At 39.9% G+C, this 26910-nt stretch overlaps 1 protein-coding gene across 1 annotated transcript; it reads left to right on the top strand.

Annotated features, from left to right (window-relative positions):
* Positions 1 to 1100: 1100 nt before the first annotated feature.
* Positions 1101 to 13212, top strand: slc34a2b (solute carrier family 34 member 2b; the record flags this gene model as incomplete). The annotated part of the gene is made up of 12 exons (XM_083888332.1): positions 1101 to 1146; positions 2065 to 2190; positions 4175 to 4303; positions 4399 to 4542; positions 6847 to 6958; positions 7048 to 7243; positions 8261 to 8356; positions 8853 to 8964; positions 10866 to 11033; positions 11276 to 11392; positions 11476 to 11600; positions 12673 to 13212. The coding sequence occupies 12 exons, from the start codon at positions 1101 to 1103 to the stop codon at positions 13210 to 13212; spliced, it is 1911 nt and encodes a 636-aa protein (XP_083744458.1).
* Positions 13213 to 26910: the final 13698 nt, after the last annotated feature.

The following is a 26910-nucleotide window of genomic DNA, read 5'->3' as shown; positions in this document are numbered from 1 at the left end:
ATCAGTCAATAAGAAGTCATTGATTTATTGATTTATTTAAGATTTATGATTATTATTGTTATGATTTGTCAAATAATCTCATGTTTATAAAGAAAGAGGAAATGTTTGTTTACCTTTAGTCTAATCTAATCTAATCTGAGCTCATTAAATATTCAAAATAATCCATCACTTCATCCATCGATTATTATGATGATGATGATGATGATGATGATGATGATGATGATGAAGATGGTGACGGGTTCACGGTTTTATCGCCAACATTCATTTGCAGTCACTCTGCACGTGAACACGACCTTTGCTCTGTGTGTGTGTGTGTGTGTGTGTGTGTGTGTGTGTGTGTGTGTGTGTCCTCGGCCGTTATAAAAGCAGCCGCTCGCGCTCTCTCTCTCTCAGCGGCAGCAGCAGGTGAAGCAGCGACAGGTGAGTTTTCAGCTTCCGTCCTCGCGCGCTCCCGCTCCCGCCCGGTGCTGCAGGTGCGTTCGCGGTCATCGCGGTGAAAATCGCTTCAGTCGTTTCAAACACTTTATTTTATTTTATTTTATTTAACAATCCGTGAAATGACGCCGTGTTTTTCGCGTGTTTTTATTGTGAAATGAACACAGGAAGTGTAATTATACTGCATTTGTACTGTAAAAAAAATCACTGTAAAATCACAGTAATATGTGGCATAACTGCAGTTACAATAAAACACCTGGCAATCTACAGTAATTAAGTGTAAAAATATGCAGTGACTTATTGTGAAAGTACATATATTTACTTTAAATGAACTCACAGTGTACATTGAGTATATATTATATATTTTTATATATAGTTTTCTTTAAAAGTATATATATTTTTTTAAATTACAGGCATTAAATAAGATTGTTATTCATCACTTGGAAAGAATTTGTTAATAATAATATTATGTGTCACAGTTTTGCTCCTCATTGTATAATATTTCTGGAAATTGTGTCATTTATTGTGTAATTTTTTTAGTAGAATTTTATTAAATGTTCCTGTTAGCATTTTTATTTTTTATTTACGTCTCAATGGGCGAGAAAAAGTTAAATTTCCTGAATTTCCATATTTATTCTAACAAACTTTCTCTTTTGCAGTGAACCATGGCTCCAAGACCACAAGTGGGCACTGGCTCCTCCCATAATATGGGTAAATATTTTCTCTCTTACGTTGTTTTTTTTTTTTTTACGTGTAGGCTAATGCTAATGCTAACGCTATCACCAACCAATTTGTTTGGTTTTTGTTATTATTCCCGCCTCTGTTTGTGAACTTAAAATCATTAGCATCTATTACACCAGCACAGCGGCTGTTACGTGGAGGCTAATGCTAATGCTAACGCTATCACCAACCAATTTGTTGATTTTTGTCATTATTCCCGCCTCTGTTTGTGAACTGAAATCAATAGCATCTATTACACCAGCACAGCGGCTGTTAGCGACCGATCGTCTTGCTTTTTCTCTCTTACGTTGTTTTTTTTTTTTTTACGTGGAGGCTAATGCTAATGCTAACGCTATCACCAACCAATTTGTTGATTTTTGTCATTATTCCCACCTCTGTTTGTGAACTTAAAATCATTAGCATCTATTAAACCAGCACAGCGGCTGTTAGCGACCGATCGTCTTGCTTTTTCTCTCTTACGTTGTTGGGTTTTTTTTACGTGGAGGCTAATGCTAACGCTAACGCTATCACCAACCAATTTGTTGATTTCTGTTATTATTCCCGCCTCTGTTTGTGAACTTAAAATCATTAGCATCTATTACACCAGCACAGCGGCTGTTAGCGACCGATCGTCTTGCTTTTTCTCTCTTACGTTGTTTTTTTTTTTTACGTGGAGGCTAATGCTAATGCTAACGCTATCACCAACATTTGTTGATTTTTGCTATTATTCCCGCCTCTGTTTGTGAACTTAAAATCATTAGCATCTACTACACCAGCACAGCGGCTGTTAGCGACCGATCGTCTTGCTTTACTCGCGCAATGTCGCTTCTGTCTGTTTTGTTTTCTTTGCCGCATCTTTCCGAACTTTCCCACCGTTTTTTATTTATTTTATTTTTTTCTACGTTCTAGAAGGCAGAGATAAAGACCACAAGGAGATGCCGCCGGCGTACTCCACCACGGACCTGGTGTACGAGGATCCGGACGCCGATCCGTGGAATATTCCCGAGCTCAAAGACACCGGGGTCAAGTGGTCAGGTGAGGCAACTGCTCGACGTGGAGAGAAAATCGTTTATCTATTCTTTACGTGGAGGAGAGTCACTGGAGAATGCTGACAGTTATGTTTGGATTTGCCACCAGGGGGAGCCTGCGTCCTTACCCAATGAGCTCATTTACGCTTTACCGCGTTCCGTTTACAGTCGGAAGTCAGAAAATTGGGTCGGAAAAACCACAAACGTATCGCGAGCTAGCTGTTGTTAGTGCTAGCGGTGAATAAAAGTAGGTGACGTTGCTCTGACTTTCCAAGTTGAACTCGGAAATTCCGAGTTTCGACTTCAAATGGAACGCACTGTGTCAGATTAGATGGTTAATTTAAAGGTGCGTTACGTAATAAAAAAAAGAAATCCTCCTAATATGTCACAGAGATTTAGGAATAATGTTCATATAACAAACTGAACTCACCAACAACAACAGTACAGACAAAATATTTGCATTAAAAAACAAATATTGTTGCAGACTGCAAATCATGTTTATGTTTTGAAATCATGTTTTGGCGTCATGTGGCGCCACCTACCGCCGTCTACCAGTCACTGCAGTCAGTAGAGTCTCAGCTGCCGAGCAACCACGGGTTGCCAGTTAAGTCAGAAAACGAAACCTAAAAGACATTGGTGTTTTGAATTTGAGTGTAGTAACCGTTTTTGGCCACATTCTTACATATGGCGCCTTTAAAATACAAATAAAAAGTCATATTTTAAAAGCGACAAAAACCAACGTATATTTGATTTTAAAGGGATTATACACTTGTATTTTATACCCTGCTGTATCTTACGTACTGGTTCTTTAAGATTCCTCCAGTCGAATGTTAACATTTTTTGTAAAATGTCACACTTTTTTTATTAAAATAAGTTGTTTTTTTTCCTCTCAATTTCTTTGCTCGGCATCTCAAAAATCACGTCATGTACTTAAATACCATATACTAACACATTGGTTCTCAAAGTGCGGCCCGGGGGCCAATGGCGGCCCGCAGAAACATTTCTGGCGGCCCCGCAATAAATCACAGTTGATAGCTTTAATCCAAGAGCTACTAAGCTTGTTAAATGTTTATATTGGACATTACTGGATACAGACCAATAAGTGTAAACAAAAATACTGGGTATTTACCTGGTTTCTATATGGTGAATTTTAGTGTATTATTGTGTTATAAGCTGGTAATAAGCAGGTAGCTACAGCCCCCAATTACTAGCTATTTACCCAGTAAATCGTGTTTTTACGATCATAAAAACATGATAATCAAAGAAAAACCTTTAATAAACCGCATGGTGCGGCGTGTTTGTAAATTACTATGCTCAAAAAACACCTCGAATGCACCCGTGTTGCGTACAGCTGCATCAAGCATGTGACGTGTGTAATTTTTTAAAAATAATTAATAAAAAAATGTTTTATTATTATTTTTATTTTTATTTTTTTTCATATTTTTCTTGGAAAGTCGATATCTTGAGTTTCCAAAAAAATATGGATTTTTTCTTTTTTTTTTTCTTATTTTTCCTCATGTCACTTCGGGGGCTCCGTAATTTCTGGCTCAATAAAATTAAGTTTTGAAAATAAATGAATATCGTGTCTATTAATCATGATTTCAATAACTTTAACATTAAAAATTAAAAATTAACATGACTAATATTTTTTGCCGTAATGGTTCAGCCCGAGTTTAAACATGTTACAGTGTCATTGAAAAGCTGTTTTCTTTTACCCTAAAGATCTTTGTCATTTCAGTTTTACATAAATGATCTACATACATAATACACTTTGCATGCTTTATTATCCTTTATAAACAGACAAAATATAAATAATTTTATTAGTAATTTTGTATTTTTAATGTTTTAATGAATTCCAGTCCAATGTAGGGTTCCTAAATTGGCCCTCAGGTATCAGAACTTTGAGAACCCCTGTGGCTTACAGACGTGGACAAAACGAGGGTAAAATACACTCATAAAAAATATTAAAGTTAAAATGTTGTCGTCTTCAGAGCTGGACGCGAAGGGGAAGATCATGCGAGTGCTCTCGGCCTTGGTGAAGCTGATTCTGCTGCTCGGGCTCCTCTACCTGTTCATCTGCTCCCTGGACATCCTCAGCTCAGCCTTCCAACTCGTCGGAGGTGAAGATGAAGTGAACTGAGCCGCTAATGCTTATGTGATGTGTGTGACGCTGTGTGTTTAACCTGTGTGTGTGTGTGTGTGTGTGTGTGTGTAGGTAAAGCTGCAGGTGACATCTTCCAGGACAACGTGGTGTTGTCCAACCCCGTGGCCGGACTGGTGATCGGTGTGTTGGTCACCGTGCTGGTGCAGAGCTCCAGCACCTCCTCCTCTATTGTGGTCAGCATGGTGTCCTCTGGATGTAAGTATTTATACATATATATATATATATATATATAAATATATGTGTATATATATATATATATATATATATATATGTATATATATATGTATATATATAAATATTAGGGCTGTCAAAAGATTAAAATTTTTAATCGGATTAATCACAGGGTAGCTGTGGATTAATCACGATTAATTACCGTTCGTAAATATGCCCAAAAAAAAATAAAATTTTCTCTTTATATTGTTTAAGGAACGGAGATATAAATAAAGTGTGTGAAAATATAAATGTAAAGAACAATAAAATACTGTAAATAACTTGTAAAAACCTATACAAACTTAGTAATAAAATGTACATTACATTGTAAAAAAAAAAACCCACATTATAAGACAATATAAATTAATAGAAAAAATAAAATGCTGTAAATAACTTTTAAAAAAAACTATACATTGCACTGTAAATAACTCACATTATAAACAAAATATAAAGTATAGAAGTTAAATAGTTTTCTTACTAAACCCACAGCAGGAAATTCCTCATCAGCACCTTTGAAGCACTGCTTCTACTAGTTAGCGTTAGCGTCAGCTAGCGTTCTGACGCTAATGTTAGCTGCTGTCTGTGTCCCCGTTAGTAAGACAGTGACTGTTAATGTTATATCATTATATATATATAAGTATTAGGGCTGTCAAAATTAACGCGTTAACGCACTTTCTCACTTTCATCACGCTAACGAGTAGAAGTGAAGTTTATGAACAGGCAACTGGTTGGGGCCCCCGAGCCGATAGGGGGGCCCCCCCGACACTCGGAGCCCGAGGGCTGTTGCCTAAATACGGATAAATACTAAAAAAATAAAGAAAGACGCACAGTAGTAAGTGGCGCTGCTGGCGCCGATAATGATATAATGATAACATTAACAGTAAATGACGGCTGTTTACTGAACAATGACTTTGTCTAAGTAACGGGGACACAGACTTGAACGGCAGCTAACATTAGCATCAGAATGCTAGCTAGCGCTAACTAGTAGAAGCAGTTGCTGATGAGGTTCAGTACCGCCAAGAAAACTATTTAACTTCTATACTTTTTTTTTTACAATTCTAAATCTCTGACTAAACCCAATTCAAACATTATGCAGAATCTGCCAAGACAGGTTGTGGTGAAAGGAAAAATGGCCTTTACTCACCGATTTCCTCCGCGATTCACTGAAAATCGTACTTTTGCTCGTTTTATTTGTTAAATAAACGTTCAAATGGTTCAACAAATGACAGTGGAAACGGGGTTTGTAGTTCACACTGACATCATCATAATAATAATAGTAATAATACGTGGAACTAAGATAAGGTAAAGTGGGTATTTGACCTCTGTCTCCACTGTTGATAAGTTAATCAGTTCAGTTCACTCTCCCCACACCAAAGCCCATGGAGAAAATCAACGATTTTAGCTCACGGTGGACACGGGAGCTGCTGGTCTACTGCTGCCTCGTGTGGTCACTTTGTGTCACTGCGGTCAATCTGAACGAAGGATTTTTAAAAGCCGAATTTTACAAAACAAGACGTTTGACCTTAGCGATGGAGGCAGCAGTGGATCAACAACTCCTGTGAACTCCTGTGTCCCCGTGATGTTAAAATCACTGATTTTCTCTATGGGGTTTGGTGTGGGAGAGTGAGTGGTTTACAAACCTCAGTTTACCCAAGCAAAAGTCCGTCTCACAGTGAAATAAAGACGTGAATGTGTTCTTAAGATGTCGTAGACTTGAACTGACTTAGATTTTATTTGGTGAGTGTGTTGTTAAGCTGCTAAAATCAGTTTCTCTTCACTCAAAGTTACTCTCACCAAACCCCATAGAGAAAATCAGCGATTTTATCTCACGGTGGACACAGGAGCTGCTGGTCTACTGCTGCCTCGTGTGGTCACTTTGTGTCACTGCGGTCAATCTGAACGATGGATTTTAAAAGCCGAATTGACAAAATAAGTCACTCGAAGTTAGCGATGGAGGCAGCAGTGGATTGACAACTCCTGTGTGCTGTGATGTTAAAATCTTGTAAAAATCACTGATTTTCTCTATGGGGTTTGGTGCAGGGAGAGTGAGCGGTTTACAATAGTGACACAATATTTGTTTAATAACTTGCACGAGTGAACAGTTCAATTTTTCAAAGTTATCTTTGTTATCTGTATGATTTGTTAATCAGGTGTTCAAACTATTTACTGTGATACTATAATTGTGTTATCAAACGAGATATTCAGGGAATTCATGGACGTTTTAGAGCAGAATTCAACCCGTTTTCTGTCACTTGTTGAGGTTTATCCCTCTCATGTCTTTATGTTCAGTGCTGGAAGTGGAGTCTGCCGTGCCGATCATCATGGGCGCTAACATCGGGACGTCCGTCACCAACACCATAGTCGCCATGATGCAGGCGGGCGATCGCAACGAGTTCCGCAGGTAAATCGTGCCACGTTTTTTTTTTTGTTTACATCCAATGAAGAAAAAAAAACAAAAACAAATATGAATGGTTAAAACTTGACGTCCAGGGCTTTTGCCGGAGCGACGGTTCACGACTTCTTCAACTGGCTCTCGGTCATCGTTCTCCTCCCTCTGGAAGTGGCCACGGGCGTTTTGTACAAACTCACGCTTCTCATCATCCAGTCCTTCAACCTCCAGGGCGGCGAAGACGCGCCCGACCTCCTCAAGGTCATCACTGACCCGCTCACTAAGTCCATCATCCAGGTACGGCTGCTGACCACAGAGACCATATGTGTGTATATGTATGTATTGTATATGTATATATGTGTATATGTGTGTATATGTGTGTATATGTGTATATATTTGTATATGTGTATATATTTGTATATACATATGTGTATATATGTGTATATATGTGTATACATGTATATATGTGTATATGTGCATATATGTGTATATATTTATATATGTATATATGTGCATATATGTATATATATACTGTATTTATAGGTATAGGTGTATGTATGTATATATGTGTATATATTTGTATATGTGCATATATGTGTATATATTTATATATGTATACATGTGTATATATGTATATATGTTTATATGTGCATATATGTGTTTATTTGTATATATATATGTTTATGTGTATATGTGCATATAAATGTGTATATATTTATATATGTATATATGTTTATAAGTGCATATATGTGTTTATATGTATATATATATGTTTATGTGTATATGTGCATATAAATGTGTATATATTTATATATGTATATATGTGTGTATATGTATATATGTGTATGTACTGTATATATGTGTATATATGTATATATGTTTATATGTGCATATATGTAGATATATATACTGTATTTATATGTGTATATGTGTATATATTTATATATGTATATATGTGCATATGTGCATATGTGTATATATGTATATATGTATACATGTGTATATATGTTTATATGTGCATATATGTATATATGTTTATGTGTATATGTGCATAAATGTATATATGTTTATATGTGCATATATGTGTATATATGTATATATGTGCATATATGTATATATTTTTTATATGTATATATGTGCATATATGTATATATGTATATATATTTATATATGTATATATGTGTTTATATGTATGTGTATGTGTTTATATTTATATATGTATATATGTGTATATATTTATATTTGTGTTTATATGTATGTGTTATGTGTATATATATGTATAAATGGTTATATTCTCATCTTCTCGTCTCTCAGCTGGACAAATCTGTGATCACCCAGATCGCCACAGGAAACCTTGCAGCGAGGAACATGAGTCTGATCAAGATCTGGTGCAAGAAGAAAACAAACACGGTGAGAAATGTTGTCCTTTCTCACACTTTTCCGTAAAAACAAAGAACTTCTTTCCCTAACGTACCAAACGTTCTTCGTAAACTTGAAGAAATGATCTAATCCCCTCAAGCTTTTACGCAAAGTCGCGAAAACGACTTTGACTCCAGTTTCAGAGACAGTTTAGATTAGCATTTTAAGCTAATTCTCACAATTTTCACAATAATATGCATCTTTTTCGCAATCTTTTGGTTTAGGATAATCTTGACGTTAAATTTGTCGTACGAAGCTTAGTCTATTAGCAACATCGGCTACACTCGTCGTCGTCCTTCCCCAACACCTGAAGGATTTTCAAGCTAAATTGAAATCGTTTTTTGCTCACGATAATTGTGTTTTCTCATCTCATGCTAAGCTAAGTTAGCTTCGTGTTTCGTAATTGGCGGGAAACGAAATAAACCTTGTTTTAGAATTCTCCGTATTTTGAGCTTCTTCTTCTTACGTTTTTGCCTTCGTCTCCCAGACTTACTTCAATGAAACGGTGGTGAACTGCACCGCCGGTGCCGTCTGCTGGGAGGAAGGAAACCAGACGTGGACCGAGATGAACACGACCTGGATCGATTACCAGCAGAAATGTAAGTGTGTCCGAAGGACTGGAACGTTTTTAAGGAATCATTTACAACAAGAAAAAATACCTGCTCGGTGAAACGCGAGAGCGCCTCCACGAAAACAACGACCTCCTTCATTCGTCCAGAGCTTCTACCCTTCAAGAGTCCTCACGGTGACTCAGCAGAATGCCCTCGTCTGATACCCCCACCCCCCACCCCCCCCCCGGCTCGAGCACCTGCTCAATGGGTCCATTCATTCACGAAGCTCGCTGAAGCATCCGAGAGCCACTTAAAATGGTTTATTTCCTCAAAATATTCTGGTGCTGAGATTTAAAAAAAAAAAGACACGTAGAGTGAGATTTTATGATTATTTTGTTTCTTACCTTCCAGTCCACCTTTTTTTTCGTCTTGTCCATTATTTTGGTGCAGTCCTACTCGTTTTTTTCTGTGATGCTCTCCTGGTTTTTATCAGCTCCAGTCCATTATTTTGGTCTAGTCCAACTTTTAGTTGGTTCAGTCCATTATTTTGTTCCTGTGCACCATTTTGGTCCGGTCCAGTCCACCTTTTTCTGGTCCAGCCCATTATTTTTGGTCTAGTCCACCTTTATTTTACGTCCTGTCCATTATTTTGGTCCAGTCCACCTTTTTTGTTGGTTCAGTCCATTATTTTGTTCCTGTCCACCATTTTGGTCCGGTCCAGTCCACCTTTTTCTGGTCCAGTCCATTATTTTTGGTCTAGTCCAAATTTTTTTTTCGTCCTGTGCACTATTTTGCTCCAGTCCACCATTTTGATCCAGTCCATTATTTTCGGTCCAGTCCATTGTTTTTGGTCCAGTCCACCTTTTTTTTGTCCTGTCCATTATTTTGGCCCAGTCCACCTTTATTTCGTCCTGTCCATTATTTTGGTCCAGTCCACCTTTTTTTTTTCGTCGTCCATTATTTTGGTCCAGTCCACTTTTTTTTTCGTCCTGAGCACTATTTTGGTCCAGTCCAACATTTTTATCCAGTCCATTATTTTTGGTCCAGTCCACCTTTTTTTTCGTCCTGTCCATTATTTTGGTCCAGTCCACTTTTTTTTCGTCCTGTGCACTATTTTGGTCCAGTCCAACATTTTTATCCAGTCCATTATCTTTGGTCCAGTCCACCTTTTTTTTCGTCCTGTCCATTATTTTGGTCCAGTCCACCATTTTGATCCAGTCCATTATTTTGTTCCAGTCCACCTTTTTGTTGGTTCAGTCCATTATATTGGTCCAGTCCACTTTTTTTTCGTCCTGTGCACTATTTTGGTCCAGTCCACCATTTTGATCCAGTCCATTATTTTTGGTCCAGTCCACCTTTTTTTTCGTCCTGTCCATTATTTTGGTCCGGTCCACCTTTTGTTTCGTCCTGTGCACTATTTTGGTCCAGTCCAACATTTTTATCCAGTCCATTATTTTTGGTCCAGTCCACCTTTTTTTTCGTCCTGTCCATTATTTTGGTCCGGTCCACCTTTTTTTTTCCGTCCTGTCCATTATTTTGGTCCAGTCCACCATTTTGATCCAGTCCATTATTTTGTTCCAGTCCACCTTTTTGTTGGTTCAGTCCATTATATTGGTACAGTCCACCTTTTGTTTCGTCCTGTGCACTATTTTGGTCCAGTCCACCATCACCATTTTGATCCTGTGCATTATTTTAGTCCAGTCCACCTTTTTTTTTTCGTCCTGTCCATTATTTTGGTCCAGTCCACCATTTTGATCCAGTCCATTATTTTGTTCCAGTCCACCTTTTTGTTGGTTCCGTCCATTATTTTGGTGCAGTCCTACTCGTGTTTTTCTGTGATGCTCTCCTGGTTTTTATCAGCTCTGTTTGCTCTGGCTTTTCTTAGCCAGAGCAAACTGTAAGAATAATAAAAAAGCGTTGACCGTGTACTTTCTGAACGCCACTTTCAGGCCACCACATCTTCGCCAACGCTAATTTGCCCGACCTGGCGGTGGGCCTCATCCTGCTCGCCGTGTCCCTGTTCTGCCTCTGCACCTGCCTCATCCTCATCGTCAAGCTGCTCAACTCCATGCTGAAGGGCCAGGTGGCCGTGGTCATCAAGAAAGTGCTCAACACAGGTACGCTCGCGCAGAGACGCCGCCGCCGCCGCCGCCACGCTAGGCCTGTTTGATAGTCGGCACATCAGCTGTGATGGTGATGCTCGATGAGCAGCGCAGGCACAGCAGCTTCCCTGTGGCTTCAGCTTCACCTGCAGGTGTCGACCGTCCTGCTGCGTGACCAAGACGAAGCTCAGGCACAGATATTAAAAGACGCCCTGAACGGGGTTTATCGCTCACTTCCTGTGTTTTTTCTTCTACAGACTTCCCCTTCCCCTTCGCCTGGGTCACCGGCTACATCGCCATCGTGGTGGGAGCCGGGATGACCTTCATCGTTCAGAGCAGCTCCGTTTTCACTTCGGCCATCACTCCGCTCGTTGGTAAGTAACAGTAAACTCAGGATTTGTATCATTTAAAGAGCGATGATTCCAGGACTTAAAGGTTCCCCCCGATCTCTGCCCAGGTATCGGCGTCATCAGCCTGGAGCGAGCGTACCCTCTGACCCTGGGCTCAAACATCGGCACAACAACCACGGCTATACTCGCTGCTATGGCCAGTCCTGGAGAAACACTGCCCAACTCGCTGCAGGTGAGATTTAAACTCAAGTTTTTCCGGTAATAGCAGGGTGACACTTGGTACTGTCCACCTCAGTGGTCCAGTCCATTGTTTTAGTCCACCTTTTCTTTGATCTTGCCCACCATTATTTGATTTAGTCCATTATTTGGGTCCAGTCCACCTTTTTTGGTCCTGTCCACAATTTTGATCAAGTCCATTATTTTGGTCCAGTCCATTAATTTGGTCCTGTCCACCATTTTGATCCAGTCCATTATTTTGGTCCAGTCCACTTTTTTCTTGATCTTGCCCACCATTTTTTGGTTCAGCCCATTATTTTGGTCCTGTCCAACTTCTTTTGGTCCAGTCCATTATTTTGGTCCAGTCCACTTTTTTCTTGATCTTGCCCACCATTTTTTGGTTCAGCCCATTATTTTGGTCCTGTCCACCTTTTTTTTGGTTAGTCCATTAGTGTAATCCAGTCCACCTTTTTTTTGTCCTGTCCAATATTTTGGTCCAGTCCATTATTTTGGTCCAGTCCACCATTTTGATCCAGTCCACCTTTTTTTTTGGTCCTGTCCACCATTTTGGTCCAGTCTATTAATTTGGTCCAGTCCACATTTTTTCGGTCCTGTCCAGCATTTCTTTGTTTCAGTCCATTATTTTGGTCCAGTCCATTTTTTTTTCAGTCCATTCCACCATTTTTTGATCCAGTCCACCTTTTTGTCGTCCTGTCCATTATTTTGGTCCAGTCCACATTTTTTTGAGTCCATTCCACCTTTTTTGATCCAGTCCACTTTTTTTTCGTCCTGTCGATTATTTTGGTTGAGTCCACCATTATGGTCCAATCCATTATTTTGGTCCAGTCCACCATTTTTTGTAGTCCAGTCCATCTTTTTTGATCCAGTCCATTATTTTGGTCCAGTCCATTATTTTGGTCCAGTCCATCATTTTGGTTCAAATGGGTCAGTAGTTTGGGACAATCCTCGCAGGTGTGGTTAAGGCCACTCAGTAGATCCCAGACACTGCATAAACATACCATAATAATAATAATGTTGTTCTGTAACAGTGATAGACTTCTTCTTCTTCTTCTTCTTGTTTTTTCTAGATTGCACTTTGCCACTTCTTCTTCAACATCATGGGCATCTTACTGTGGTATCCCATCCCCTTCACACGGGTGCCCATCCGGTTAGCCAGAGGTTTGGGGAACCACACGGCCAAATACCGCTGGTTCGCCGCCCTCTACCTCGTCCTGTGCTTCCTGATTTTCCCTCTGACGATCCTGGGCCTGTCGCTGGCCGGCTGGCAGGTCCTGGTCGGCGTCGGCGTGCCCTTCGTGGCGCTGATCGTCTTTGCCGTCGTCGTCAACGTGATGCAGTCCCGGTGCCCGCGCTTCCTGCCGGCCTTCCTCCGCGACTGGGAGTTCCTGCCGCGGCCGCTGCACTCGCTGGAGCCGTGGGACGCCGCGGTGACGTCGGCGCTCGGCTTCTGCGGCAAACGCTGCTGCTGCTGCTGCAAGCGCTGCAAGTGCTGCAGGCGGGACGAGGAGGACGGGAAGGTCAGCCGGAAGAGCCTGGAGATGTACGACAACCCGGCCATGGCCACGGACGACGACGTGAGGGCGGCATATAAAGGCACACACCTTTAATAATCGCTGTAATGTACAAAAACAATACAATAATGCAATAATGTGTTCTCAGGCTGTGGTTTGGGGATGATTTGCTTAATCTGGATGATAATCTGATTGTCTATCACCGTCACGCTGGAGAACATTAGAAGTGGACTTATTTAATGGTGTTTATTTTAAATGTATTGTTGCTACTCATCGAATTCATCTATGGGTGTTTGTGAATGTTAAGACTTATTTTTATATTTTTTATGACGTACGGTACGATATGCACGGGGCCTTTGGGCCAACTTTAAAAATGTTTGTTTGTTTGTTTGTTTTCCTTCTCTATTTAAGATGTTTGTGAATAAAATAATTCCTTATTTTTAAATTGCAGCTTGTGTCACATTTATTGGTCCAGTCCACCTTTTTTTTAGTCCAGTCCACCTTTTTTTGGTCCAGTCCACCTTTTATTTGATCTTGCCCACCATTTTTTGGTTCAGTCCATTATTTTGGTCCAGTCCACCATTTTGCTCCAGTTATTTTATTTTATTTGGTCCAGTCCACTATTTTTTTAGCCCAGTCCATTCCACCTTTTTTCGTCCTGTCCATTATTTTGGTCCAGTCCATTATTTTGGTCGAGTCCACTTTTTTTTTGGTCATGTTCACCATTTTGGTTCAGTCCATTATTTTGGTCCATGTTTTTTGGTCCTGGCAATTATTTTGGTCCTGTTCACCATTTTGGTTCAGTCCATTATTTGTGGTCCAGTCCACCTGTTTTTTTAATATTTTGGTCCAGTCCACCATTTTTTGGTACAGTTCATTATTTAACGTGAGTTGGTGGACTGAATGTTTGTTTGTTTGTTTGTTTTCCTTACTCTATTTAAGATGATGAATGTTTGTGAATAAAATAATTCCTCGTTTTTAAACTGCAGCTTGTGTCACTTTTATTCCGACCTCCATTTTTAGTTTAAGCTACGGCTAACGGTGTTTAAGTCACGTCAAAAGTGATCATAGATGAGAAGTGTTTTGTATTTACAGTTCACAAGAGGTGAAACAAGGACTAATAATCAGTGAGAGTGAGCTAACTGTGATGCTACACCGGCTAGTTCCTGCGCTTTTAGCAGTAGCTAGCATTAGCATTAGTTGGAGACTAACAATAAACTTAGAAACCCTTGTTTCTAACTTGTAGCGCCTCTATGAAATATCACAAATAATTGAATAGTTAAAAGGTAAAAATAAAAAAGTGTGTGGTCCTGTGTTCTATCTTTCCTACATTTTTTAACTCCATTAATATAAGAAAACATAGCTTTTTCTGTTTGTGTGTGTGTGTGGCCCCTGCAAAAGTGCAGTGGAAACCCCCTACACAGCCAAATCCCCTAGTTAGCTAATTGTGATGAGTGTGAGCTAACTGTGACGCTACACCAGCTAGTTCCTGCGCTTTTAGCAGTAGCTAGCATTAGCATTAGTTGGAGACTAACAATAAACTTAGAAACCCTTGTTTCTAACTTGTAGCGCCACCTTAAGCCATGTTGGCGCCGTCTTCTCAGCCACAAACGCTAACTTTTTGACAGTTTTTCGGTGCAAAATAAAAGCGACTCTATTAAATATCCCAAATAATTTTAACAGTTAAAATGTAAAATAAAAAAGTCTGTGTTCAGTCTTATGACTAAAATATTAAAAATTGTTAACGTCTTTTAATTTATTTGAGGTTTTCTAAATTTTTTAACTCCATTAATATGAGAAAACATAGCTTTTTTCTGTTTGTGTGTGTGTGTGGCCCCTGTAAAAGTGCAGTGGAAACCCCCTACACAGCCAAAGCCCCTACAAAAGTGCCCCAGAAACCCCACGCGGCCACATCCCCTGGAAAATTGCCTAGGAAACCCCACACATCACCTCCTTCACTGCTGTGCCACACCAAACTGTCCTGTTTGGATCAGGAAATCCAGGTCAGAACAAACATTTAAGTTGCTAATATTTAATAAAGTTATGAATAAAATAAACGTTAGATCTCCTTAAGCAGATAGATGATAAAACAGTGCTGATAGAGTTGATTTTGCAGCCAGAGTTCTTTAGAAACACACATTGTTTATGGTAAATGTTTGTAGCTCTTAGCTAGTGTGGTTAGCATAGCTGAACTATATGTTTCAGATCGACTTGTGATTTGTTCAAACACGTTTGAAAATATGTGAAAATGCATAGTTATAATGTGAAGACGCTGGGTGATTTTACTGTGTTTAGCTCAAAGGTTTAGTTGAAAACAAGCGTTAGCCTTGAGCATGAGGTCTTTTGGTGAGCTAACTAATGCTAGCTTGCGTCCTTCGACCTCTCTCTCTGCTTCCTGGTGGTAAATAATGACACATTATCTCCAACTGTTGACGAATACGCGAAATGTTGTGAAAGTGCTGCTGTTTCTGGGATGCGTGTCATTTATTTTAATACCATTTTTTTTATTTTATGTTTATCTTTATTGTTGAGAATCACTGTCTGCTGTAATATAACTAGGGGTTGTTGTGCATTTTTATATTTTTATGAAGTCGTATTTGGATTGATTTTAAATTCCGTTTATGTTTTTATGCGATTGTTTTTCGCGAGGTTTAACGCAGCGTTTTAAATATATCTAATATATTAGACCATATATTCAAATCACATTTTTGTCATCTTTCTTCCACCATGTCACAGCACAGACTCCTTAGACCTTGCACTCGATATTAGTCATAGATCATTTTCCTCAGATCATGTATGAACTTTAAATGATTCGGTTTATTAAGAAAATAAAAAACCCTTCCAGGCGTCAGTGGGTTCCAGCTTTTATTTTTTATCTTATTGGCCTTTGAACAGCGACTTTATGACTTTACTGAGATGCCAACAAAAGTTTTACTGCTTTGTAATTGGCACAAACTTTGGATGAACGTCGGGGTAAAGACGCTAAATATTCTTCTGTTTATTTTCCTTATTTAACGGAAAACCAAACCGGCTGAGTTTGCGTTTTACGGTCTTACGGCTAACGGTTTGCGATGTTTGTCGTCCTCCGGTCGGTGGCAGCTCTTTGGGTCAACACATCTCAAACTAACTTATCTTAAACAACTTCGTCGAACACGTCTAAGACACGAAGTCGTTTGCAGATTGTAAAACAGATGTCGTCTCTGACCTTGTCAGTCTAATCAGACTATCTGCACCATCGCCACCACCACCACCCACGCTGCTGCGCCTGGACGCTGTTTACGAGGTCCAGGAGAAACTTTAACCACATCTTTTATGGCTTTATTCCATTGATTATATGTATATGTATGTATATATATATATATATAATCAATAATAAGGCGTCGTTCGTCAGGACAATGTACAACCCCGACTTTGTTTACGTAACCGTAAAACGTAATTTTGTCTCACAGTGAAGTGCAGCAGGGCAATTTACTCTTAAGATATCGCAGATTTAAGATGATGTAGATGTTTTAGGATTTCAAAAGTAGTACACACTTTAGCGAGGCTAACGCGTGTTTGTGTCGCCCGCGTTGCTTGCGTAAATGGTGTAATTTGCCGTATATTTGCCGACTCTCGTGGACGTACCCTAGCACAGCGTTTTTTCAGCTGGTGGAATTCTTGATGAGAAATTGCTGCGATTGTTTTTACGCCTAATTGTGAAGCAGCGATGTGTCTGCGATAAATCAGTTAGCATGTTTTTAAGACATAATCTGGCAAAGATTCTACGGTGAGGTGAGTCTTTTCTGACTCGGCTCAAATTGCGTCCTGCGTGTTTACATGCAGGTTAAAAGTCCGGTTTTAGTCAGACTAAGACGATAATTCCGCTTTGCTAGCGTCATTGTAAACACGGTCGTCCGATTAAGATCTAGCTAGTCTTAGTCAGGCTAATTGTCTTAGCCTGGACAATTGTGCAAAAAAAAAACCTGAAACAAAAAAGGCTTCAAATTTGGCATTTTTTAATTCTTATGGAAGGTGGAAAAGTTAGTTAGTATCGATCGTATCACTTGAGTCAGTTCATTCGACTAAAATCGAGCTAGTCTTAGTCGGACTAACATACCTGGACTATGTGATTAGTGGTCCGATTACTCCTGCATTTATATGCTTAGTCGGACTGGAGTCGGACTGGAGTCGGACTAGAATCAGACTGGAGTCGGACTGGAGTCCGTTTGTTTGACTAAAATCGAGCTAGTCTTAGTCGGACTAACATACCTGGACTATGTGATTAATGGTCCGATTACTCCTGCATTTATATGCTTAGTCGGACTGGAGTCGGACTGGAGTCGGACTGGAGTGTCACTGGAGTCAGTTTGTTCAACGAAAATCGAGCTAGTCTTAGTCGGACAGGAGTCAGACTGGAGTCAGTTTGTTTGACTAAAATCGAGCTAGTCTTAGTTGGACTAACATACCTGGACTATGTGATTAGTGGTCCGATTACTCCTGCATTTATATGCTTAGTCGGACTGGAGTCGGACTGGAGTCGGACTGGAGTCGGACTAGAGTCAGTTTGTTTGACTAAAATCGAGCTAGTCTTAGTCGGACTAACATACCTCGACTATGTGATTAATGGTCCGATTACTCCTGCATTTATATGCTTAGTCGGACTGGAGTCAGACTGGAGGTGCACTGGAGTCCGTTCGTTCGACTAAAATCGAGCTAGCCTTAGTCGGACTAACATACCTGGACTATGTGATTAGTGGTCCGATTACTCATGCATTTATATGCTTAGTCGGACTGGAGTCGGACTGGAGTCGGACTAGAGTTGGACTAGAGTCAGTTTGTTTGACTAAAATCGAGCTAGTCTTAGTCGGACTAACATACCTCGACTATGTGATTAATGGTCCGATTACTCCTGCATTTATATGCTTAGTCGGACTGGAGTCGGACTGGAGTCGGACTGGAGTGTCACTGGAGTCAGTTTGTTCAACGAAAATCGAGCTAGTCTTAGTCGGACTGGAGTCGGACTGGAGTCAGTTTGTTTGACTAAAATCGAGCTAGTCTTAGTCGGACTAACATACCTGGACTATGTGATTAGTGGTCCGATTACTCCTGCATTTATATGCTTAGTCGGACTGGAGTCGGACTGGAGTCGGACTGGAGTCGGACTAGAGTCAGTTTGTTTGACTTAAATCGAGCTAGTCTTAGTCGGACTAACATACCTCGACTATGTGATTAATGGTCCGATTACTCCTGCATTTATATGCTTAGTCGGACTGGAGTCAGACTGGAGGTGCACTGGAGTCCGTTCGTTCGACTAAAATCGAGCTAGCCTTAGTCGGACAAACATACCTGGACTATGTGATTCATAATTCGATTACTCCTGCATTAATATGCTTATTCGGACTGGAGTCGGACTGGAGTCGGACCGGTGCGTCACTGGAGTCAGTTCGTTCGACTAAAATCGAGCTAGTCTTAGTCGGACTAACATACCTCGACTATGTGATTAATGGTCCGATTACTCCTGCATTTATATGCTTAGTCGGACTGGAGTCAGACTGGAGGTGCACTGGAGTCCGTTCGTTCGACTAAAATCGAGCTAGCCTTAGTCGGACAAACATACCTGGACTATGTGATTCATAATTCGATTACTCCTGCATTAATATGCTTATTCGGACTGGAGTCGGACTGGAGTCGGACTAGAGTCGGACTAGAGTCAGTTTGTTTGACTAAAATCGAGCTAGTCTTAGTCGGACTAACATACCTCGACTATGTGATTAATGGTCCGATTACTCCTGCATTTATATGCTTAGTCGGACTGGAGTCAGACTGGAGGTGCACTGGAGTCCGTTCGTTCGACTAAAATCGAGCTAGCCTTAGTCGGACAAACATACCTGGACTATGTGATTCATAATTCGATTACTCCTGCATTAATATGCTTATTGGGACTGGAGTCGGACTGGAGTCGGACCGGTGCGTCACTGGAGTCAGTTCGTTCGACTAAAATCGAGCTAGTCTTAGTCGGACTAACATACCTCGACTATGTGATTAATGGTCCGATTACTCCTGCATTTATATGCTTAGTCGGACTGGAGTCGGACTGGAGTGCCACTAGAGTTTGTTCGACTAAAATCGAGCTAGTCTTAGTCGGACTAACATACCTGGACAATGTGATTCATAATTCGATTACTCCTGCATTTATATGCTTAGTCGGACTGGAATGTCACTGGACTCAGTTCGTTCGACTAAAATCGAGCTAGTCTTAGTTGGACTAACATACCTCGACTATGTGATTAATGGTCCGATTACTCCTGCATTTATATGCTTAGTCGGACTGGAGTCAGACTGGAGGTGCACTGGAGTCCGTTCGTTCGACTAAAATCGAGCTAGTCTTAGTCGGACTAACATACTTGGACAATGTGATTATAGTCCGATTACTACTGCATTTATATTCTTAGTCGGACTGGAGTTGCACTGGAGTCCATTCGTCTGACTGAAATCAAGCTTGTCTTAGTCGGACTAACATACCTGGACAATGATCGTATCTTCCACATTTTACTCTACCAGGAAATTTAGCAAAAAACAGTGGGCAAGAAGTGGCGGATTAAGGAAATCGTACAAGAAAGATGCAGCTTCTTATTCCTCCGTGCGCCACCTACTGCTCATTGTAGTGAACTGCCAATACTTGCTTTAAAGCAGCTGATGCTTTAAACACAGATTTCTTTGAACTGTATCTCCAAAAATTCACGGAGACCTCATGTATACGACCATCGGTCAGAAACTGTAACTTTAACATCTTTCAGGTGTGAATTGGGAGTTTATTTTGAAATATATCAAATTCACTTTCACCTGCAGTCTTTCCCTTGACCCAGGAAAAAGCCGTCGGCGACGTTTGTCGCGTCGCGTTCACTATCGTTGACGTTGTGCAACGGAAGCGTCCACAGAGTTATCGCTGAGCTGTGAATGCAGAGCAAACGCGAAAGAATCTGCCGTGGTTTCACAAACTGGACCAAACTTCATCAGCTTTTACTGCACGGCCTGAAGAAAAGCTTTAAAGTTTAAAGGAGCACAGGTTATCTGAGAGGCTGATACGGCAACAACTGTGACGCTTATCGCGATCCTCAGTGATACCAACAGCTTTCTCAGAAAGTAATTCATTAGTTATTGTTATTGATTTAAAGGGCTGAGATTAGAGCAGCGTAACTCACTTTAAAGTAAACCTCAATTAAAACGTGACAAGAGTGTCATAAATCATCTTTAAACATTATTATGCGACAATTTGTAAACACAATGATGGAATATTATTTAGGTTCAAAGGTACAGTGTGTACTGTAATAAACAATTAAATAAACTACACACACACACACACACACAAACTCTTTAATCATTTACTCGACGGTGACTCATTTTTGTCCAAAACCAAGTCTTCGTTAACTGAGATCATTCAGACGAAGAAAAGAGCAGCAAAGACGTCGGAATGTGTCAGAGTGTTTACGTTCGTGTTAAAAGTCCGATTTTAGTCGGACTAAGGCGACAATTCGGTTTTCTTAACGTCATGGAAAACATATTTGTCCGGTTACAAAACGAGTCAGACGAATAATAACTCCTGCAATTACATGCTTAGTCGTACTGGAGTCCGTTCGTCCAACTAAAATCAAGCTAGTCTTAATCAGACTAACACCCCTGGACAATGCGATTCATAGTCTGACTACTACTGCATGTATATGCTTAGTCGGACTGGAGTCAGACTGGACTTGGACTGGGGTCGGACTGGAGTTTGATTGGAGTCCGTTCGTCCAACTAAAATCAAGCTAGTCTTAGTTAGACTAACATACCTGAACAATGTGATTCATAGTCCCATTACTACTGTATTTATATGCCTAGTCGGACTGTTGTCGGTCTGTCGGTTGTCGGACTGGAGTCCGTTCGTCCAAATAAAATTGAGCTAGTCTTAGTCAGACTAACATACCTGGACAATGTGATTCATGGTCCGATTACTACTGCATTTATATGCTTAGTCGGACTGGAGTCCGTTCGTCTGACTAAAATCAAGTCAGGCTTAGTCGGACTAACATACCTGGACAATGTGATTCGTAGTCCGATTACTACTGCATTTACCGCGACAAATTGCATGCTGTGTGTTTACATACCAGTTAAAAGTTCGACTTTAGTCAGACTATGACAATAACTTGGTTTTCGTGATGCCGTTGTAAATACGTTCGTCCGATTTAAGATCGAGCCAGTCTTAGTCAGACTAACACACCTGGACAATGCGATTCATAGTCTGACTACTACTGCATGTATATGCTTAGTCGGACTGGACTTGGACTGGAGTCGGACTGGAGTTGGATTGGAGTCCGTTCGTCCAATAAAAATCAAGCTAGTCTTAGTCAGACTAACATACCTGAACAATGTGATTCATAGTCCCATTACTACTGTATTTATATGCTTAGTCGGACTGTAGTCGGTCTGTTGTCGGTCTGTCGGTTGTCGGATTGGAGTCCGTTCGTCCAAATAAAATTGAGCTAGTCTTAGTCAGACTAACATACCTGGACAATGTGATTCATGGTCCGATTACTACTGTATTTATATGCTTAGTCGGACTGGACTTTGACTGGAGTCGGACTGTAGTTGGACTGGACTTGGACTGTAGTTGGACTGGAGTCTGTTTGTCCAAATAAAATTGAGCTAGTCTTAGTCAGACTAACATACCTGGACAATGTGATTCTAGTCCGATTACTACTGCATTTATATGCTTAGTTGGACTGGACTTGGACTGGAGTCGGACTGTAGTTGGACTGGACTTGGACTGGAGTCGGACTTTAGTTGGACTGGAGTCTGTTTGTCCAAATAAAATTCAGCTAGTCTTAGTCAGACTAACATACCTGAACAATGTGATTCATAGTCCCATTACTACTGCATTTATATGCTTAGTCGGACTGTAGTCGGTCTGTTGTCGGACTGGAGTCTGTTTGTCCAAATAAAATTGAGCTAGTCTTAGTCAGACTAACATACCTGGACAATGTGATTCATGGTCCGATTACTACTGCATTTATATACTTGGTCGGACTGGATTTGGACTGGAGTCGGACTGTATTTGGACTGGACTTGGACTGGAGTCGGACTATAGTTGGACTGGACTTGGACTGGAGTTGCATTGGAGTCCGTTCGTCCAACTAAAATTGAGCTAGTCTTAGTCAGACTAACATACCTGAACAATGTGATTCATAGTCCGATTACTACTGCATTAAATGCTTAGTCGGACTGGAGTCAGACTGGACTTGGACTGGAGTCCTTTTGTCTGACTAAAATTGAGCTAGTCTTAGTCGGACTAACACACCTGGACTATGTGATTCATGGTCCGATTACTACTGCATTTATATGCTTTGTCGGACTGTAGTCAGACTGGACTTGGACGGGAGTCGGACTGGAGTCGGACTGGAGTACGTTTGTCTGACTAAAATCGAGCTAGTCTTATTCGGACTAACCTACCGTAATAAAATGTAAATCATACAACGGCGTCTTTCTTCTGACAACCACAAGAGCCATGCTCCATCTGACGGATGCGCAGCAGGCGACAAATTGCGTGTCCAAAAAAGTCCAATTTTAGTCAGACTGAGACAATAATTTGGTTTTCTCAACGTCATTATAAACACGTTCGTCCGGTTAAGATCGAGCCAGTCTTAGTCAGACTAACATACCCGGACAATGCGAGTCATAGTCCGACTACTCCTGCATGTATGCGCTTAGTGGGTTTCACTTGTCACGTCTCTGTTGTTTGGTCACTGTCTCGCTCTGAGCTTTTGTGTCTGAGCAGAGATTGTTATGTTTTCAGCGGCTGCTCTCGACCACAGGCATGAACTGTGTGTGTGTGTGTGTCTGTGTGCGTGTGTGTGTGTGTGAGAGAGAGTGTGTGTGTAGCACAATATGTCAGGAATGTTATCGGAATTCCTGATTCTGCTGCTTTTTTAAAAAAAAGTGTTGACTCATCCAAGGTCAGGAAACCACTTAGAGCGAGAAAAGTGATTAAAAGTACTGCACGTTCTGCGTGTGTGTGTGTGTGTGTGCGTGTGTGTGCGTGTGTGTGTGTGTGTGTGTGTGCGTGTGTGTGTGAGAACAGTTGTACTCTTACGGGAAAAAAAAACATGAGTCGGTGAAATCCACTTTGCACAAAAAATAAAAGACAGAAACTCGGTAGGAGGATGTTTACTGGAGCCACTTCGTACCATTGAGTCATGTTGTTGTTGTTGTTGTTGTTGTTGTTGTTGTTGTGAGCGCCCCCTGCTGCTGAGAATCAGCCTCAGACGTTGAGGCGCTCTCTATTAATCAAAACTTTGTTTGGGTTCGTCTGCAGTGTCTTAAAAACGTGTTCACTGCTTTATCTCGTCGGATTAACTTCAGTGACACAAAGTGACCACACGAGGCAGCAGCAGACCAGCAGCTCCTGTGTCCAACGTGAGCTAAAATCGCTGATTTTCTCTATGGGGTTTGGTGTGAGAGAAAAACATGGAGTGGTGAATGTTTTATAGGTTTCAGCTGATTGTTTTGGAAAACCTTTATCGTGTCCTTGTGTCCTCGTGTCCTCGTGTCGTCCTCGTGCGACTCCACCCAGCGACAACCAGAGCACAGATCTAATCAAATACAATAAATTCACCTGTGCAGGTGTAGGAGGCCGTTTATCAGTTTATGTTATAACTCTCTGCTTTTTACGACCGATAAAAAACACTTTTATTGAAGCTCGGTGTGTAATGATGTGCAGAGAGATCGACTGAGACGTCAAATAATATTATTCATAGAAGAGACAAACTGTCCAGTAATCTGACATGAGACAGTAATGTTACACACTGCGCCACCGTGTGGCCTGGTCTCAGAAACTCAGTCAATAAAAAAAAAAAAAAAAGTGGTTTGTGAAAGTAATGGGATTTACTACGTTTCCTGAATGCAACATCATAAGTTGTGAAAGTACTAGAATTGACTAATTTCCCTGAATGCATCATCAGTATAAGTGGTTTGTGAAAGTACTGGGATTTACTAGTTTCCTTGAACGCATCATCAGCAGTTGCAAAAGTATTTTAATTTACAAGTTTCTTTGAACGCATCATCAGCATCAGTTGTAAAACTACTGGAATTTACAAGTTGTCTTGAATGCATCATCATCGTCAGTTGTTGCAAAAGGACTTTAGTTGACGAGTTTCCTTGAACTCATCATCAGTATAAGTGGTTTGTGAAAGTATTGGGATTTTCTAGTTTTCCTGAACGCAACATCATAAGTTGTGAAAGTACTGGAATTTACTAGTTTCATTGAATGCATCATCAGCATGACTTATTTGAAAAAGTACTGGAATTTACTAGTTTCCTCGAACGCATCATCAGTTATAATTGGTTTGTAAATGTGCTGGAATTTACTGGTTTCCTTGAATGTATCATCAGTATGAGTGGTTTGTGAAAGTACTGGAATTTACTATTTTCCTTGAACGCATCATCAGTATAAGTGGTTTGTGAAAGTAATGGAATTTACTATTTTCCTTGAACGCATCATCAGTATAAGTGGTTTGTAAATGTCCTGGAATTTACTGGTTTCCTTGAATGTATCATCAGTATGAGTGGTTTGTAAAAGTACTGGAATTTACTATTTTCCTTGAACGCATCATCAGTATAAGTTGTTTGTAAATGTCCTGGAATTTACTGGTTTCCTTGAATGTATCATCAGTATGAGTGGTTTGTAAAAGTACTGGAATTTACTATTTTCATTGAACGCATCATCAGTATAAGTGGTTTGTAAATGTGCTGGAATTTACTGGTTTCCTTGAATGTATCATCAGTATGAGTGGTTTGTAAAAGTACTGGAATTTACTATTTTCCTTGAACGCATCATCAGTATAAGTGGTTTGTGAAAGTAATGGGATTTACTAGTTTCCTTGAACGCATCATCAGTATAAGTGGTTTGTAAATGTAATGGAATTTACTAGTTTCCTTGAATGTATCATCAGTATAAGTGGTTTGTGAAAGTACTGGAATTTACAATTTTCCTTGAACGCATCATCAGTATAAGTGGTTTGTGAAAGTACTGGGGTTAACTGGTTTCCTTTAACGCATCATCATTATAAGTGGTTTGTGAAAGAACTGGAATTTACTAGTTTTCCTGAACGCAACATCATAAGTTGTGAAAGTACTAGAATTGACTAGTTTCCCTGAATGCATCATCAGCATGAGTTGTTTGTAAAAGTACTGGAATTTACTATTTTCCTTGAACGCATCATCAGTATAAGTGGTTTGTAAATGTGCTGGAATTTACTGGTTTTCCTGAACGCAACATCATAAGTTGTGAAAGTAGTAGAATTGACTAGTTTCCCTGAATGCATCATCAGCATGAGTTGTTTGTAAAAGTACTGGAATTTACTATTTTCCTTGAACGCATCATCAGTATAAGTGGTTTGTAAATGTGCTGGAATTTACTGGTTTTCCTGAACGCAACATCATAAGTTGTGAAAGTAGTAGAATTGACTAGTTTCCCTGAATGCATCATCATTGTAAGTGGTTTGTAAATGTGCTGGAATTTACTGGTTTCCTTGAATGTATCATCAGTATGAGTGGTTTGTAAAAGTACTGGAATTTACTATTTTCCTTGAACGCATCATCAGTATAAGTGGTTTGTGAAAGTTATGGGATTTACTAGTTTCCTTGAACGCATCATCATCTTAAGTTGTTTGTAAAAGTGCTGAAATTTAGTCGTTTCCTTGAGCTCATTATCAGTATAAGTGGTTTGTGAAAGTAGTGGGATTTACTAATTTTCCTGAATGCAACATGATAAGTTGTAAAAGTACTGGAATTTACCGGTTTCCTTGCACTCATCATCAGTATAAGTTGTCTTGAATGCACCATCATCATCAGTTGTTGCAAAAGGATTTTAGTTTACAAGTTTCCTTGAATGCATCATCAGTATGAGTGGTTTGTGAAAGTACTGGGATTTACTGGTTTCCTTGAACACATCATCTATATAAGTGGTTTGTGAAAGCACTGGAATTTACTGGTTTCCTTGAATGCATCATCAGTATAAGTGGTTTGTGAAAGTACTGGGGTTCACTAGTTTTCCTGAATGCAACATCATAAGTTGTAAAAGTACTGGAATTTACCAGTTTCCTAGAATGCATCATCAGTATAAGTGGTTTGTGAAAGTACTGGGATTTACTAGTTTTCCTGAATGCAACAGTAGTATAAGTGGTTTGTGAAAGTGCTGGGATTTACTAGTTTCCTTGAACGCATCATCAGTATAATTGGTTTGTAAATGTACTGGAATTTACTGGTTTCCTTGAATGTATCATCAGTATAAGTAATTTGTGAAAGTACTGGAATTTACTATTTTCCTTGAATGCATCATCGGTATAAGTGGTTTGTGAAAGTACTGGGATTTACTTGTTTTCCTGAATGCAACATCATACATAGTAAAAGTACTGAAATTTACTATTTTCCATGAATGCATCATCAGCATGACTTATTTTTTATAGTACTGGAATTTACTGGTTTCCTTGAACTCATCATCAGTATAAGTGGTTTGTTAAAGTACTGGGATTTACTAGTTTGCCTGAACGCATCATCAGTATAAATGGATTGTGAAAGTACTGGGATTTACTAGTTTTCTTGAACGCAACATCATAAGTTGTAAAAGTACTGGGATTTACCAGTTTCCTTGAACGCATCATCAGTATAAATGGATTGTGAAAGTACTGGGATTTACTAGTTTTCCTGGGATTTTAAGTGTCATTTCATAATTTTACCATCATTAATAAATTAAAACTAAATGTTGTTCCATATGAACACAGA

The sequence above is a fragment of the Microchirus variegatus genome (assembly GCF_963457635.1).
Source record: "Microchirus variegatus genome assembly, chromosome: 4".
Taxonomy (NCBI): domain Eukaryota; kingdom Metazoa; phylum Chordata; class Actinopteri; order Pleuronectiformes; family Soleidae; genus Microchirus; species Microchirus variegatus.
Note: the sequence above shows the minus strand (reverse complement) of the source record. Positions and strands in the feature narration are given on the sequence as shown.